The 13481-nt window shown below is 39.1% G+C and overlaps 1 protein-coding gene across 2 annotated transcripts in view; it reads left to right on the top strand.

Moving 5' to 3' along the window:
- The window catches only part of LOC100747522 (solute carrier organic anion transporter family member 3A1), a 64509-nt gene that overhangs the window by 40691 nt on the left and 10337 nt on the right, over window positions 1-13481 (top strand). Inside the window, exons 2-4 of one of the 2 annotated variants that reach the window (XM_012383960.3) lie at window positions 6465-6772; window positions 10437-10637; window positions 12691-12744. In XM_012383960.3, the coding sequence (XP_012239383.1) occupies window positions 6561-6772; window positions 10437-10637; window positions 12691-12744 (467 nt within the window). In that variant the 5' untranslated portion in view covers window positions 6465-6560. The remainder of the gene's footprint in view (window positions 1-6464; window positions 6773-10436; window positions 10638-12690; window positions 12745-13481) is intronic. The other variant, XM_024366604.2, reaches the window with a different exon arrangement.

The following is a 13481-nucleotide window of genomic DNA, read 5'->3' as shown; positions in this document are numbered from 1 at the left end:
AAACGATGTTATAAAAAAGGTCTTTAATATCAAAAGCGTGTGGCATCTGGCTAGCATATCCTGTCAGACCTACAATTTTTATTTCCCTCTTTATGTTTGTCGGTTTATTTCGTCTTTCCTGCATATAGATTTTATAAGCGGAAATTCCAGAAACTGCTGATACCTTTTCAAACGTATCAACATCGAAAATACTTCTTTTTTTTTCATCCTTTAGTATCACGAAAGTCCCACGTACGCCGAAAGACATTAAAGTATAAACTTTAAAACGGATCGATTTTTTCCAAAAAGTGTAGAACTCGTTGGGTGATCTCGACTGAATGATTCCTAATAACTGTACAATGCCCGTAGGTGTCCATGCATTCATGGAAAGGCAGAAATCAAAATGTGCGTAAAAAATATAAAAATATGCAAAGTATAACAATATCCGTGTAACAAAACTAAAACAAATATCCGTGTAAATTCCATTTCTTCTGCTATAATAGAAGTATGAATTTACGTAAAGAAATGTAAAGAAATATACAAGTATATAAAAAATATAAAATATTCAAAGTATAAAGTCGTCATGATATTTAGCGAACATTCGGCGAATAAATTCCGTTTATCCAGCTGTGTTCATAAAAAATATACATCTGCATGGACGTCCACAGCGTATTGGTAACCCATTAAAGCGATTAATACAATTGTAAAGCATCGATCAAGAGAGAAAAAGAAGATTAGCCCGTAATTAGTCGATTCTTTTTCTCTTATCTTTCGTTATCTGATTGTAAATGTATTCGCATAATAGGCCATTACCGTCGAATCTCACTGCGAGACCGAATTACCGAGTTCCTGTCAAAAAAACATCAGATTATACAATCATGTCCGTTTAATCGGTCAATCGTGTCTCATAAACTATTTTATTCCCTCTAAACAAGCTCGTTTAAAATTAACGACCGCCTCACTCGTTGCTTTGCATTTATTCCTTGCTCGTTACTCATTCTCGTAATTTATTCCAGACGAGAGATACAGAACCAATTAATCAAGAGTTAACGTTTTAGAAACAGAGCAAGAAAGGTGGAAAGCCATTGAAAAATGAGGGAGAAACGTAGTTTTTAGTATTCTTTCTTCGATGGTTAAATACGGAAAAGGATTTAGTTTAATTTACCTTTATCTCGGCAAAATGCTGAAAAATCCTCTTCCACGCCTGATAATGATACGAATATACGAAGATAAGAGTGAAATACGAAGAAAAGTAAGAGAAGGGAAACGAGAGAGTAGGATTAATCGCTATATTTCAAATAAAAGACAAATAATATTTCCTGCTTCGGAGTAAAATCGATAGAAATACGGAGAATTTGGTGAAAATTAAGTAAAGATCGAGGAATTAAAATACGGAATTAGTTCCTGTGCTTAATAGAAAAAAAGAACGCGAGGAAACGAGAAAGAAATTTTAAGAATCTCTCCCTCGACGAAGATACAATCAATGGAAACACAAAGAAAAAACTCAGCTAAAACGCGATTAATAAAAGACAAGAAACTGAAACGTTTTACGCTATATTCCAACGAACAAATTTTCCGCATCGCTTCGCGTCTGTTTACCGTAAAGTCGATGAAAGATATAAGAATGAAGTTGGCCGGAAGTCGATGAAGCCGTCAACAGCCGATTGCCGTTCTAATCGCCGACGCGCTTGCTTTTGCCATACCGAGCGGCTCCTTTTAATTTACAAAATTTTTCAAATACCCTCCCTCTCCCCCTTTTACACTTGCCACTTCGATGTTCTTCGATTTTGTAATTTTTCTATTCTCAAAATCTCAATCGTCGGAACTTCCGATTCTCGAAACATTCGCATAACGGATCTCTTATTTTACACGATCCAAACTAATTTCAAAATTCATTGACATCGTCATCAGAACATTTCAAACATAAAGGGAAATCTAACGATCTATCTATTTGACCGTGAACATAAAACAAACGAAATCTTCTACGCGCATCCATACGATACATATTCGATGGCGATCGTGATCAACTTGTTATAAAAATTACGTTCTTACGTAACGCGATGGCTGACAAAAGTATGTATGCGCGTTACATCGCACAATGCCGATGAACGATATTTCAGTCCGAAGTTCGCCGGAAGTCGATGCAGCGTCAACAGCTGATACGGTTGTAGTCGGTGGTACGCGTGCCTCGCTATACCTGCGGATCATTACGATGTATCCCTGACTTTGAATTCGTTAGTCAGCCTATGCTGCACGTACGGTATACCACGCTTCAATTTTTCATCGGTACGAAATCAAGGGCGTGGCCGGTCGATAATCTAAAAACGCGCTGCGAAAAATATGCTCCGTATGTGTTGGCGCGGATAGGGACGAAGCGACCGTCAACTTTCGAGGAGGCGAAGCTGCATGTATAACAGTGTCTTCGTCGCTTGTACGCGTTCATCGGCACGCTGTTACGCAGGAGAATTTGTTTTTTAACTTGTTAGTCGACGATCGATCTGTTTTCTATGTACTTTTAATACGTTCGGGGGAGCATGCTCGTGGAAAGGATAAAGAGTGCTGGATGTTGATAACAGAGTGGTGGCGTGATCTAAGGGATTAACGTAAAACGCTAACGATTTTGTTGCTCCTCTTTTCGACCGGCTTTCTTGAATATTTCGTGCAAAATTTTCTTTTCCAGATTACAATCACATTTTCTTCGTCTTTTTACATGCGGTGATCGGTATAGTATAGAGTTCCGCCTCTTTTCGTTGTACAACCCGTGATGATGTCGTTACGCAGTAATAGGAGCTATTGGGTTGGCAACTGAGTGATTGCGCATTTTACCATTACGTGGTATTGACAAAATCCGCAATCACTTAGTTGCCAACCCAATATGTGGTAGTACGAAAGCGCGATGTTAACACTTTACCGACCGATAGCCTGTTAATCGACTTTTTGTCACCGACAATCTTTCTCGTTATTTGAGCAGTAATTTGTTATTTAGTACTAAGATACCTTGCTCAATTGCGTCAGCTGCGTTGCTTCGTAAACTCCCACAGTTTTATACCAATTTGAAATCTTATCGTTCGCGATGAACGAGAAGAATGGCATCGGAGAGCCGGCGCCAAGGAGAATCTGCGCCTGAGCTGCCGGTTGGACGTGCGTATGCTGTTGAACCGCTAGCGGTCGGTAAAGTGTTAATTAAAAGTGAACGGTTTTCTTTTGCGAAACATGTCTGAAACACGGTATCCTAACGTGTCTAAAATAGCGTTTGGGAATGTTTGTCTCGTGGTCGATTCGTGGGTGATACCGATGATCGATTTGTCGTCGATCTCTTGCCGTTGATAAATAATTATCGCTAGCCTTTCGTGTTTCATCGGAATTACGAAAGTTCTTGGACAGACAAAACGAACTTGGAACGAACAAGTTCGATTAATTTTTGCCTACGATGAAGATTATTAAGGAATATATGTATTACTTTGTCTTTTTAATATAAGGAAGTTTAAAATATAACGTTCGAAAATCCTTGTCTTTTAGGCCGTTTTATCGATGTAATTAAGAACAAAGATTCGACGGGTATTTGAATTTTTCACAATCATCTACGTTCGTATTGTCAACGGAGGAATTAAGGTTGAAGCGTGGGATTCAAAGATTCAAATTCGATAACCGAAAGGTAAAAATATATAGAGTTTCAGAAATGACGTTCAGAAACGTTGCACGTTTTTATCGTTCACGTGCAATCTGTACGGCACGCTGCACGCCAGTGTTTAATAATAATGGAAATTCGCGAACGTTACGGAAATAGCAAAGTAAAACGATTCTTTCTGTGTTCGTATCGTTGTATTAAAAATTCGTATTTACTAAAATACTGTACAAAGTTGATCTTTTCTACCAATGTTTTTATTCGTTTCGTTTCTTTTGTCTGATTAATCAAAGAGCGGACGAAATTCCTAAAAACGTGCGACGAAGCTTGAAAACATGTACCACGTTTGTACTTTTACCCTTTGTCTGTCTGATCCGAGTAAAATTTTGTCCGACTCTTCGAGACGATTCGTCGCGCGATTTCGCCACGGAAGTCCGTTAAGTCGGAACTCGAGTATTCGCGTCAAATTAATCAATTCCTGCCACGATGAAACGAACCGCACACCGTTTACGTAACGAGCTAATTGCACAAGTTAATTCGAAACTTTCGTCGTCTGGTAGTCGGTGCTCTTGCGACAGGAACGACTTGGACGACAACGATTCGTTGTGGATGGACACTTCGGGAATCACAAACTGAGTTATTCGGCTCGAGGTTATCTGCGAAAGTAGAATTGTTTGCGAACGGTAACATTCTTCGGCTTCGGTGGAATTGCGTTGGGTTTTGCGTCGATTAATTTGATGACTGTTTAAGGCAGTTTGAGATGCTGGAAAACCAAATACTTTCCTCTACGCTTAAGACGTTTAGACGTTAGAACGACACGTTCTAATTGCGTAACGAGCGAACACGTTGAATTAAAAAAGAGAATGACGAAGAAGAGATTGACGAACGATAGAGACAAAGAATATCACGGTTGTAATCAGTCTGAATCTCTGGAAAAGTGAACACGTATTCCCTTGATCGTATTTGCTTGTTTTAACGAGCTTCTGTCTTGTACAAAGCGGAAGAAGGAGATAGAAATGGGAAACTTGTAGGAAGACTAAAGATTGTAAAGGATAGAAATTTCAAAGTAGGAAAATTCGCGAAGATTCTACCGCGAACGGTAACTCGACATACGCAACAAATTTCTTCCGAACAGAGATATTAACCAGAACTGTTTTTGACGAGTATACTCGTCACGAAGAAACGGCGATATTTTGCCTTACGACGAGTCCTGTCGGTAATAAAATTAAAAAATAAAACGATCCTTTCGTTACAACTTAACTCTATATTATAACAACGCTGTGTTTGACGAGTATGTTTTCTATCGTTGCTTACTTTCTGCGACACATTTTCGGTACGCGCTTTTCAAAGTTTTCAAACAGGTCGCAACAGCTAACTGTTTAATCTCGTTCTAAAATTTCAAATCTCTCTCAAATTTTACCACTATACGTGTAATTTTGATGGTTGAATGTCACTGTAGTATAGTGAGAAAATTGCAAAATATTATACATATGACACACACGTATGTATGCATATTCGTAAAAAATATCCGCAAGTGTTGGAATACTTTCGCGAGCCACTGCACGCGTCTATTTTCCACCATATGGGCAGAAGCCACGGCCTACTAACGAAGCGACTATCGATTTAATTTGATCGTTTATACATATAAATAAAGCCTAGACGATGCATCGAAGGAGGGAAATCCACGTGTCGACAGCGTTTGACGCGATCATACGATCAATTGACATCTCTGTATTCAACAGTTCAACGAACCTGCTTCTGGTAAGGTCAGGGCCGTTCAACAACGCGAGCTCGCTCACAAGTAGAAACGCTGTCATCTTCGTTAACGAAGGCAGCGCCGGTATAACTGTATCTGCTGTTCTCTCTACTGCGACATCGTGCGACGAGCAAAACTGTTCCCAGCGATAAACTTTGGCGCGCAACTTCGACGTATAATATGCACACGCGACGAAACGACCGATGAAACGGTCGCTGGGATTTCGTATTCCTCGACGATGCGTCGCTATTCGCTACCTTTGTACTTCTAACGACATAGTTCCGATAAATAGACTTTAAAATAAAGAGCAGAGTACTAATGGCGGGCCGTTTCGAAACGAAGCAGTAGATAAAGGGAATAAAAACAGGATGATATCGTTACAGCGTAGTTTCTTTTTATCAGACGTCACGAGCTTCCTTTGTTCGCGACAATCTTCGTCGCGTTAGTTTCAGCAGACAGACGGGCGATGTGACGTCGTTAGAATTTCCAAGTACTGAAAACTTTGTTTCTCTTAATTTAGTTTAGCTAGAGAGTTCATCGTTCTCCGCTGGTTTGGAAAATCATCGCGGTCGTTACGCAAGAACGGAGTCCTGTTCTTTTCTTTTATATTTCTTATTAGCGATTCTCGTTTCAGTCGTATAATTAATTATCCATTTAGTACAGATTTTGAAACACTCAAAATATACGTATGTCTTTGTCAGATGTCTAAAATTAATTTTATATCGTGTTACCTTAGAACGTCAGAACCTTATACGACGCTAATAACAAACGCAATGATAATCGAATAGCCTATGGCCTTTCTTCGTATTTCCATAAAAAAAGAAAACAATTTTTATACGGTAAAGATTATAAATAAATTTTTCATTGCGTGGTAAGTGGCACGTAAATATGTACAGTGTATATACGATAAAGAGTATACGTAAAAAGTATTTATAAATATTCCCATAAAAGTAAGCACAGCCAAAATTATATCTCAGAACCCTAGAGAATTTGGGACGAAATATCGAAACCTTCGTCGAACGAGACTCAATCAATGGGAATTCGAGTAGACGGAGAATAAAATCGAGCAATAGGCTAACCAGAGAATTATCGGTTTGGTTTCAGGCAACTCGTTCGAAAATGTCGCCGGCTGAGCCGTAATTCAACGATCTTGGTAGAAAGGAAGCCGAGGGCCGCGAAGAAGTGGCGGACAAGGAAGAAATGGCGTCCACCAGCGGGCACAAGAGGAACGGCTCGAGCTCGAGCATGTTCACCCACAAACGCACCGAATCCGGCGGCGGTTTTATCGGCCACAAACGCTCGGAGAGCGGTCACAAACGCGCCGAGAGCATATCCAGTGCCTTTGGCTACAAACGATCCGAGAGTGGCCACAAGAGGAACGAGAGCAGCGGCGGTGGTTTCGGCCACAAAAGGTGATTTTCGCCTTTTCGAACTCCACCTTGCCTGCCCTCTCTGCTGCTTACCTTCGTCCAAGTCGAGAGTCTCAGCTCCTTTCTCTCTTCTCTACTTTTTTCTCCTTTCTTTCCTTTCTTTTTTCTTTTCTTAATACGCTTTCCTTCCCTTCTTCTTGCGAGTCTAATGTAATATACAGGGGACCTTGCCTTACGTTGGAAGAACGCGGTGGAAAAACTGCTTTTCAGGGTCTACGGGTGTGAATTCTCACGCTTGTTATAAGACTTCTCGGTTTTACCTTTATGGGACAATCATTTGAAACGGTAGACGTGTTTTTATTTTTGTAACAGGGACTCGCAGCTTGTTTAGGCGAACTCCTATCGATCGAATCTTTCGTCCGAATTTTGGTTAGTCTTTATCCTTCGACGCTGAAATCCTACGTTGTGATTTAAATAAGTAGACGCATAGCCAAACTCTTTAGAACGACTGAAAGTTTAAATCTCGATTGTTGAACTTTCAACAGCGCGAACGTTTCTATCAATTTTAAGACTTTTTAATATTAAAAAGGCAGTCTCTTTATTATCATTTTTATTACATTGCTCATCGGCTTATCACCGTTTTCCCATTACTCTGTCTCACCGAAATTTAAATACGCGCCAACCTGAGTTGAAGTTTCCAAACTCGATTCTCTCGTAAACGAAGGCTCCTCGTTCGTTCGTGTTTTCAATCCGTCGCTGCATCTACAATCCCCTTTGATTCCTTCCCCCTTTGACGATCTTTGCATCGCTCATCCAGCGATACATCGTATATTTACACGACAGTGTTAGATCTATGGGAAACTTACGTTCTCCATACCTTTCGTGTACCTTTTCTTCGTCGAGAATTGCGACACGGTGGCTGTCGTTTACGCATAATCATTTTTGACAATTTGTCCGCTATTCCCGCATAATATGTTCTCGCCGTTTTCATTTTTTCTTTCAAAGAAGCAGCAGCAGCCACGACAAGCGGAAACTAGAGAACACAGGTGGCTCGTTGCCATCTATGCCAAAATGCAGTAGTATAACCAAATAGTATAAACTCGCGGTATCCTTGGACCGCTCGAAGGGTTAATGTTTAAATCAGAGAGAACCATGGACGTGGATATGGATTTTTTGCGGGCGCTGGTATTGCAGAGCTATCCCCTCAGATGGGGCGAAAAAAATTCAAATAACACAGGGGAAGGTTCTTGTTAGGTTGTAAAGTAATATGATCCTCCGACTGGAGCTCTGCGTGTAATGTTTAGATAAGTAGAGGTTCGGCGTTCAGGGGCTTCCAGGATTCTGTTTGTCTTCTCCCTTTCTTGTTCGTTAACAAGACAGGAACCGAGAAATTGCGCCTGCGACCACGCAACCGACTTCCTGTCCTGTGGTATTCGCGTTTTATTATGTCTAAGATTATTGCTTATACTTACCACAAGTACATAGTATACCGTATAACGTTCCCCGAGTTATACGAATTTCCTGTTGTACGAGACTCGGACCGCAAACCTCAAAATTAAGAGAAAATCTCTCCCTTTTTTATTTTTCTCTTTTTTATTTCCTCGAAAGAGTTTCTAATTAAATTTTTTCAAATATTCCTTTCATTTACTATCTTCGAATATTCCTGGCTATTTTCTACGGTATTATTACTTGTCTCGAGCAGCGTACGTTTAGGCGTACGAGTTCGATCCTCTTTCTTGTTCATTTTCTGTTTATAAACTGTACGTCTCGTTTTAATTAAATTTTGCCTATGTATCGAGAGCAAGATGCAACGTAGATAATGAAAGCTTATTCAGGAGTCCAGGGTGCTGAGGTAGCCCAATCGTTCTCTATTTACGTTGATCAGCGCACGAACTCCTCTCTCGGTGTTAACCCTTCTCGATTGTTTTGGCGACAAACGCTATTTTTATCGTTACGAGTTAATTACCCATCGGCTACTAAAAATAAAATTAACTTGTCCATATTACGATAACTCTACCTTTAAAGGTTCGTTCAGACAGACGAAGGGTAGCTGATCGATACTTTTTTAACCCACTGATCGAAAGTTTCGCAAAGGTAGCGTAAATGGTAAACAGGAATTTATTTATAAACGACGATTACCCAATCTGTCGTTTTTTATATCCAACGAATAGAACTTTCTCAAATGTGTATCGGAAATGTAGAGGTTGCTTCATAGAAAGGACAGTAAATTGATATTTATTTTTAGTTCAATTATCAACACTTTTCCTAAAGCGGAAGGTAAGTGTCCTTTTCATAAAACGTTGTAATCGATGTTTCCTTTAATCTGGTGTTTGAAACTGTCGCGAGCAAATCGCCAATAAAAGATTTATAAAGTAGAAACGTTCGCGATTTCAGTAGCTCGTTATTGACGTTGATTCATCATCACTTGAAATCGTTGAAATTGAATTTTCTAACTTTCGGAAAGAGGTTGCTTTAAAAATTCGGACAATTTTAATGTTCGAATAAATTTGTATAAATATTGGAAGAATTAATATCAAAGTACGATTGTTATGACAAAATTGTTCTCGTTCTTATTCGACAAATATTCTATAGCTTTCGTTCGTCGCTATTAATTTTCACTCTGATCGAAGAGACTCGCATAGTTTTCCAAATTTTATAATCATACGCGAGCCTCGTTGCAAATGTTCTTGGTTCGCTCTAAATTGAAAGTGACGTAAATCATCGATCTTCGAATTTAACCTCATGAAAAATGGAGGAAGCAGAAACATCTAATTGACCTTCGCTGCCTCTCCTTGCGATCTCCTCTTGACTTTTAACTGAGAAACATCCGAGGACTTTGGCGTGCTCATATGCTAATGATCCACGATGATCTTACAACGATGACTTCAGGTTCCACTGCAATCGATCGAATCATCGACAATCGTACGAAAATAGACACTCGCGAAAGCTTACGCGTTTCTTTCCATCGATCAGCTAAAATAAACATCAAAGTGAATAGAAATCACACGAGTTGCAGCCGGAACTATATCGAAGATTCGCATCTCGATAGGAATAAATTGCCAGGTATCTGCTACCAGTATTGCCTGATACCATTCAGAACTTCCTCGTCTATTTCCATAAAAATATGAGACACTTTAGATATAAAATCTATAAATTTGCCGGTCCATCGACAAGCCAAATCGAAACAGAATTATTAAGAAACTTTCCGAAAAGAAGACCAGTATCTTTTGATCAAATGGTCGAATCATCGTAAATTCAACGCGCAAGATAAATACGACGAGAGACAAAGTCGTCCGACAGTCGATAAACTTTTTTATTTTCTAAACATAAAACGTATAAAGTCAGTCGACGATTAGTCACAATTATCACAACTATCGACTTAAACCTAGCTAATGTTTAAAGAAAGTAAAACCGAGACTTCCAATGAGATTTACTCGATTCACTCATTTACGTATTCTGTCGTCTTATGAGTCGTCTTTAGAGAAAAGAAACGAAAGAAAAAATTCCCAATTACTAATCGTCCGTGAAGAATTGGCCAATTCCTGAATCCTTGATCTTGTACGCAACAACGCCAGACCTGGACGCTTAATTTACAACGTATGTAGCGGACGATTGGATGGCCGCTTTATCGAGGTCAACAAGAACAAGAGTGGAAGCTTAATGGATCACTTCCAAATTACACGTTGATCGTCTATTGCATTTCCAGGTCCGAGTCTGGCAGCAATTACCATGCCGGACATCGAAGGAACGAAAGCATGTACGCTATGACTGGGCTGTACGCGGAGAGTGCGGCCACGGGAACCGACGAAACCACAGACCCACTGCAGGCAACCGGTAGCAGACTGACTCACGACACCGTCATCAGGTGTCACAGTAGAAATCCCAGTTCTGGCCTCGTGGACCATAGGTGAGCATAACTGACGCATACGACACGAGGGATACTCATTTTGTTGCGGATCTTGTTAAAAAATAACGTCGTCATGCGGTAATTAACATCGCTGTTACTAGCAACTGTTAGGAACTAGCGAATCTATGACCGTAGTATATGGAGAAAGATATGTACGATACTCGTATTTCTATTATCAGAATATAAATTCTTTATTACAATATTTATCAGTGTGTATAACAAATGAAAATTGTAACATTTGACGGGCTTGAACTTGAGTTGTATCACTTGGCACGAACGGCGCATGGAAAACGTGAAAGAATCTCGCTCGTCCTATAGGAATCGTTTTCATCGTTCAATATCGGTGAAATTATCGGCCAGTAATCAGAAAAACGCAGTTCTATCTTCTTTTTAGCGTCGTAGTTTCAAGGTTTTTGAAAGTACCAAGTTTGATAAAAAATCTCATACGTTTTTCTTGTTATTATATCTTTTCTTACTTAGCTTTATTTGTTATTATTCGCGTAAAGAGGAAAAACTCGAAGCAACTGCGGATAGTTGGATTTTATGTTTATTTTTTCGATTTTCACTGTGAATTCCACGCTCCAGAGACTTAGAAGCATTTCTCGCTCGTTTGTTATAAAAAAAAAAAAAAAATAAACTTCCGAGGTTATACGTCATCGGCTACAATGTACGCGTTGTGTTATAAATAACAATGGGGAATGACATGGAACAGAACAAAATTGTCACGAACGAAGTCGAAAAAGAGAAAGCGAGACGCTAAGAAGCGAGTCGTGAAAATGTTATGGCGTTTCTTTCTATTACACAATCGGAGATTTCTGCAGCACGGTCAGTCCATCCGCGAATTTACATACACAAATGGTTTCTAGACGACCGTGGTAAAAATTGCAAGCTGTAACCCTCGAAAACGTGAAAAGTGAAAGCACCAAGCTGACCATGACACGGTTATTCGTGAAATAGATTCTTTTGTAACAGTGTTATATGTGTCATAGGCACATCCTGTTACGAGTCCTGTTATCATAAATTTATTCGCCTAAATGAAGTTAGGGACAGCGTTAAAGAGTAGATAGACGAGCGTATCGTTTAAAAACGAAGATGGAGAAAGATACGGTGAAAGTATTTTTCACCATCTTCCGATCGAACTGTCGTTTTACGACCAGACAGGAGAATTTTAATATTAACATGGTCGATGTCGCAACATGTCATAATCGAAAATGAAAACAAGCTATTCTATTCAAAGGAGTAAATTTTCTAAAAAATACGCCTGATACATCGACAAAGTTCCACGGAAGGAAAAACATAATTATGAAAACGAGCAATATTTTGGAAATTTTGGTGGAGATAAAAGGATGCACGAGTTTAGCCGCAAAAACGAAATATACAGGAGATTTTAGTAATACGAGATCGTTTCTTTGTAAAATAATAGGAAAATTCTTCTCTCGTAATCTTCGAATATGTTGCAAGAATAATTGTAAAGATATGATATCAGGTTTTAAGGGTGTGTTAAAACGAGTAAATAAATTCGATGTTTCTCTGAATGCACTACTTGTATATATTACAATTCTTGAAGTATCTTGATCTCTTGGAGGCGTAGAACGGAACGTGTATAGCGAATAAGGACGTAAGTTTTCGTATCTTTTCCTTTTTATCTTGTCTTTCTCGTTTAACGATAACGAGAAAAAACTGAGATAACGAAGCTACAATTTTTATTAAAGCGAATTTGAATTTAATTGTGCAGGAAATGTTTTCATAGTAGTATCTATGTTGTACTTGAATAATTGAAATTATCTTCTGCGTAAAATACGTATATCTGTTTTATCGACAGAGTACACCAACAAGCAATTACCTGTATAATTTCTATTAATTATATCGCTATACGGTATAATCTATATTAGTCATATTTATTACTATCTTGTATTTGTTATGTCTCCAAAGATCAATACGCATACTTCTGTGTTAACTTCAATCTGTCCTAACTCATATGCACGCAATCACGGTGCATCATTCAGCACAGTATTATTCATGCTTGCTGTTTCTTCTTCTTACACTTTTTCAGAGATTTTATCATCAAATGTCACAGCAGGAATCCCAGTGCTTCCATGGTGGACAGGTAAAGCTGGCATGATTATCACTTACGATACAATTAATCAAAGAGAAAAGAAAAGTGAGACGATTACGATCAACTAACAAAATCCTGCAAAGTCGACTAACAACATTCTAATTTGTATTATATTCCCATCGAATCGATCGTCTTCTTTAATCCTTTAACTGTATCGCCGGGATTGGACTAAAATTACGTTCGAAGGCACTCTAAGGCTATTTTCTACGCTCTAATTTCGCAAGTAATTGCACACGAGACGAAGATTGTGAAAAGCTAGGACGATGAGCGCGATAGCCGGATTTCCTTTTAAGAACGACGCGTCGCGTCGCGATGAACGAAGAATTTACTTTAAATAAGGAATCGAAGTGACGCCAAGTGGACTGTAGGCTGTCGACGATCCTAGCAACCCGACAGATGTAGCCTAGTTGTTGGTGATCCGAAGTAACGTTCAATTGGCTTAAACAGGAGTCGATCATTGAGGATAATAAAATTCTGCAAGAATTCAAAATTAATACGATTACGACCAAACATTATAGCAAGGTAAAGATATTTCAGTCAGTCGAGTTCCCGAGAACGTAAACAATCTCGAACTTTGCATGAAACGATCGAACTTGTTGTACATTATGAGACGTTGATCGATCTAATCGGAATAGAATTCCGCTGGGAATCTTTACTAATCTTACGATTAAATCGTACAGAAGTAATCTTCTCCGCGTTACACGTCTAATTTATGTGAAATTTCTTTA

Source organism: Bombus impatiens, unplaced genomic scaffold (assembly GCF_000188095.3).
Source record: "Bombus impatiens unplaced genomic scaffold, BIMP_2.2 scf_0225, whole genome shotgun sequence".
NCBI lineage: Eukaryota > Metazoa > Arthropoda > Insecta > Hymenoptera > Apidae > Bombus > Bombus impatiens.
The sequence above is the reverse complement of the archived record's forward strand: the minus strand, read 5'-3'. Positions and strand labels throughout refer to the sequence as shown.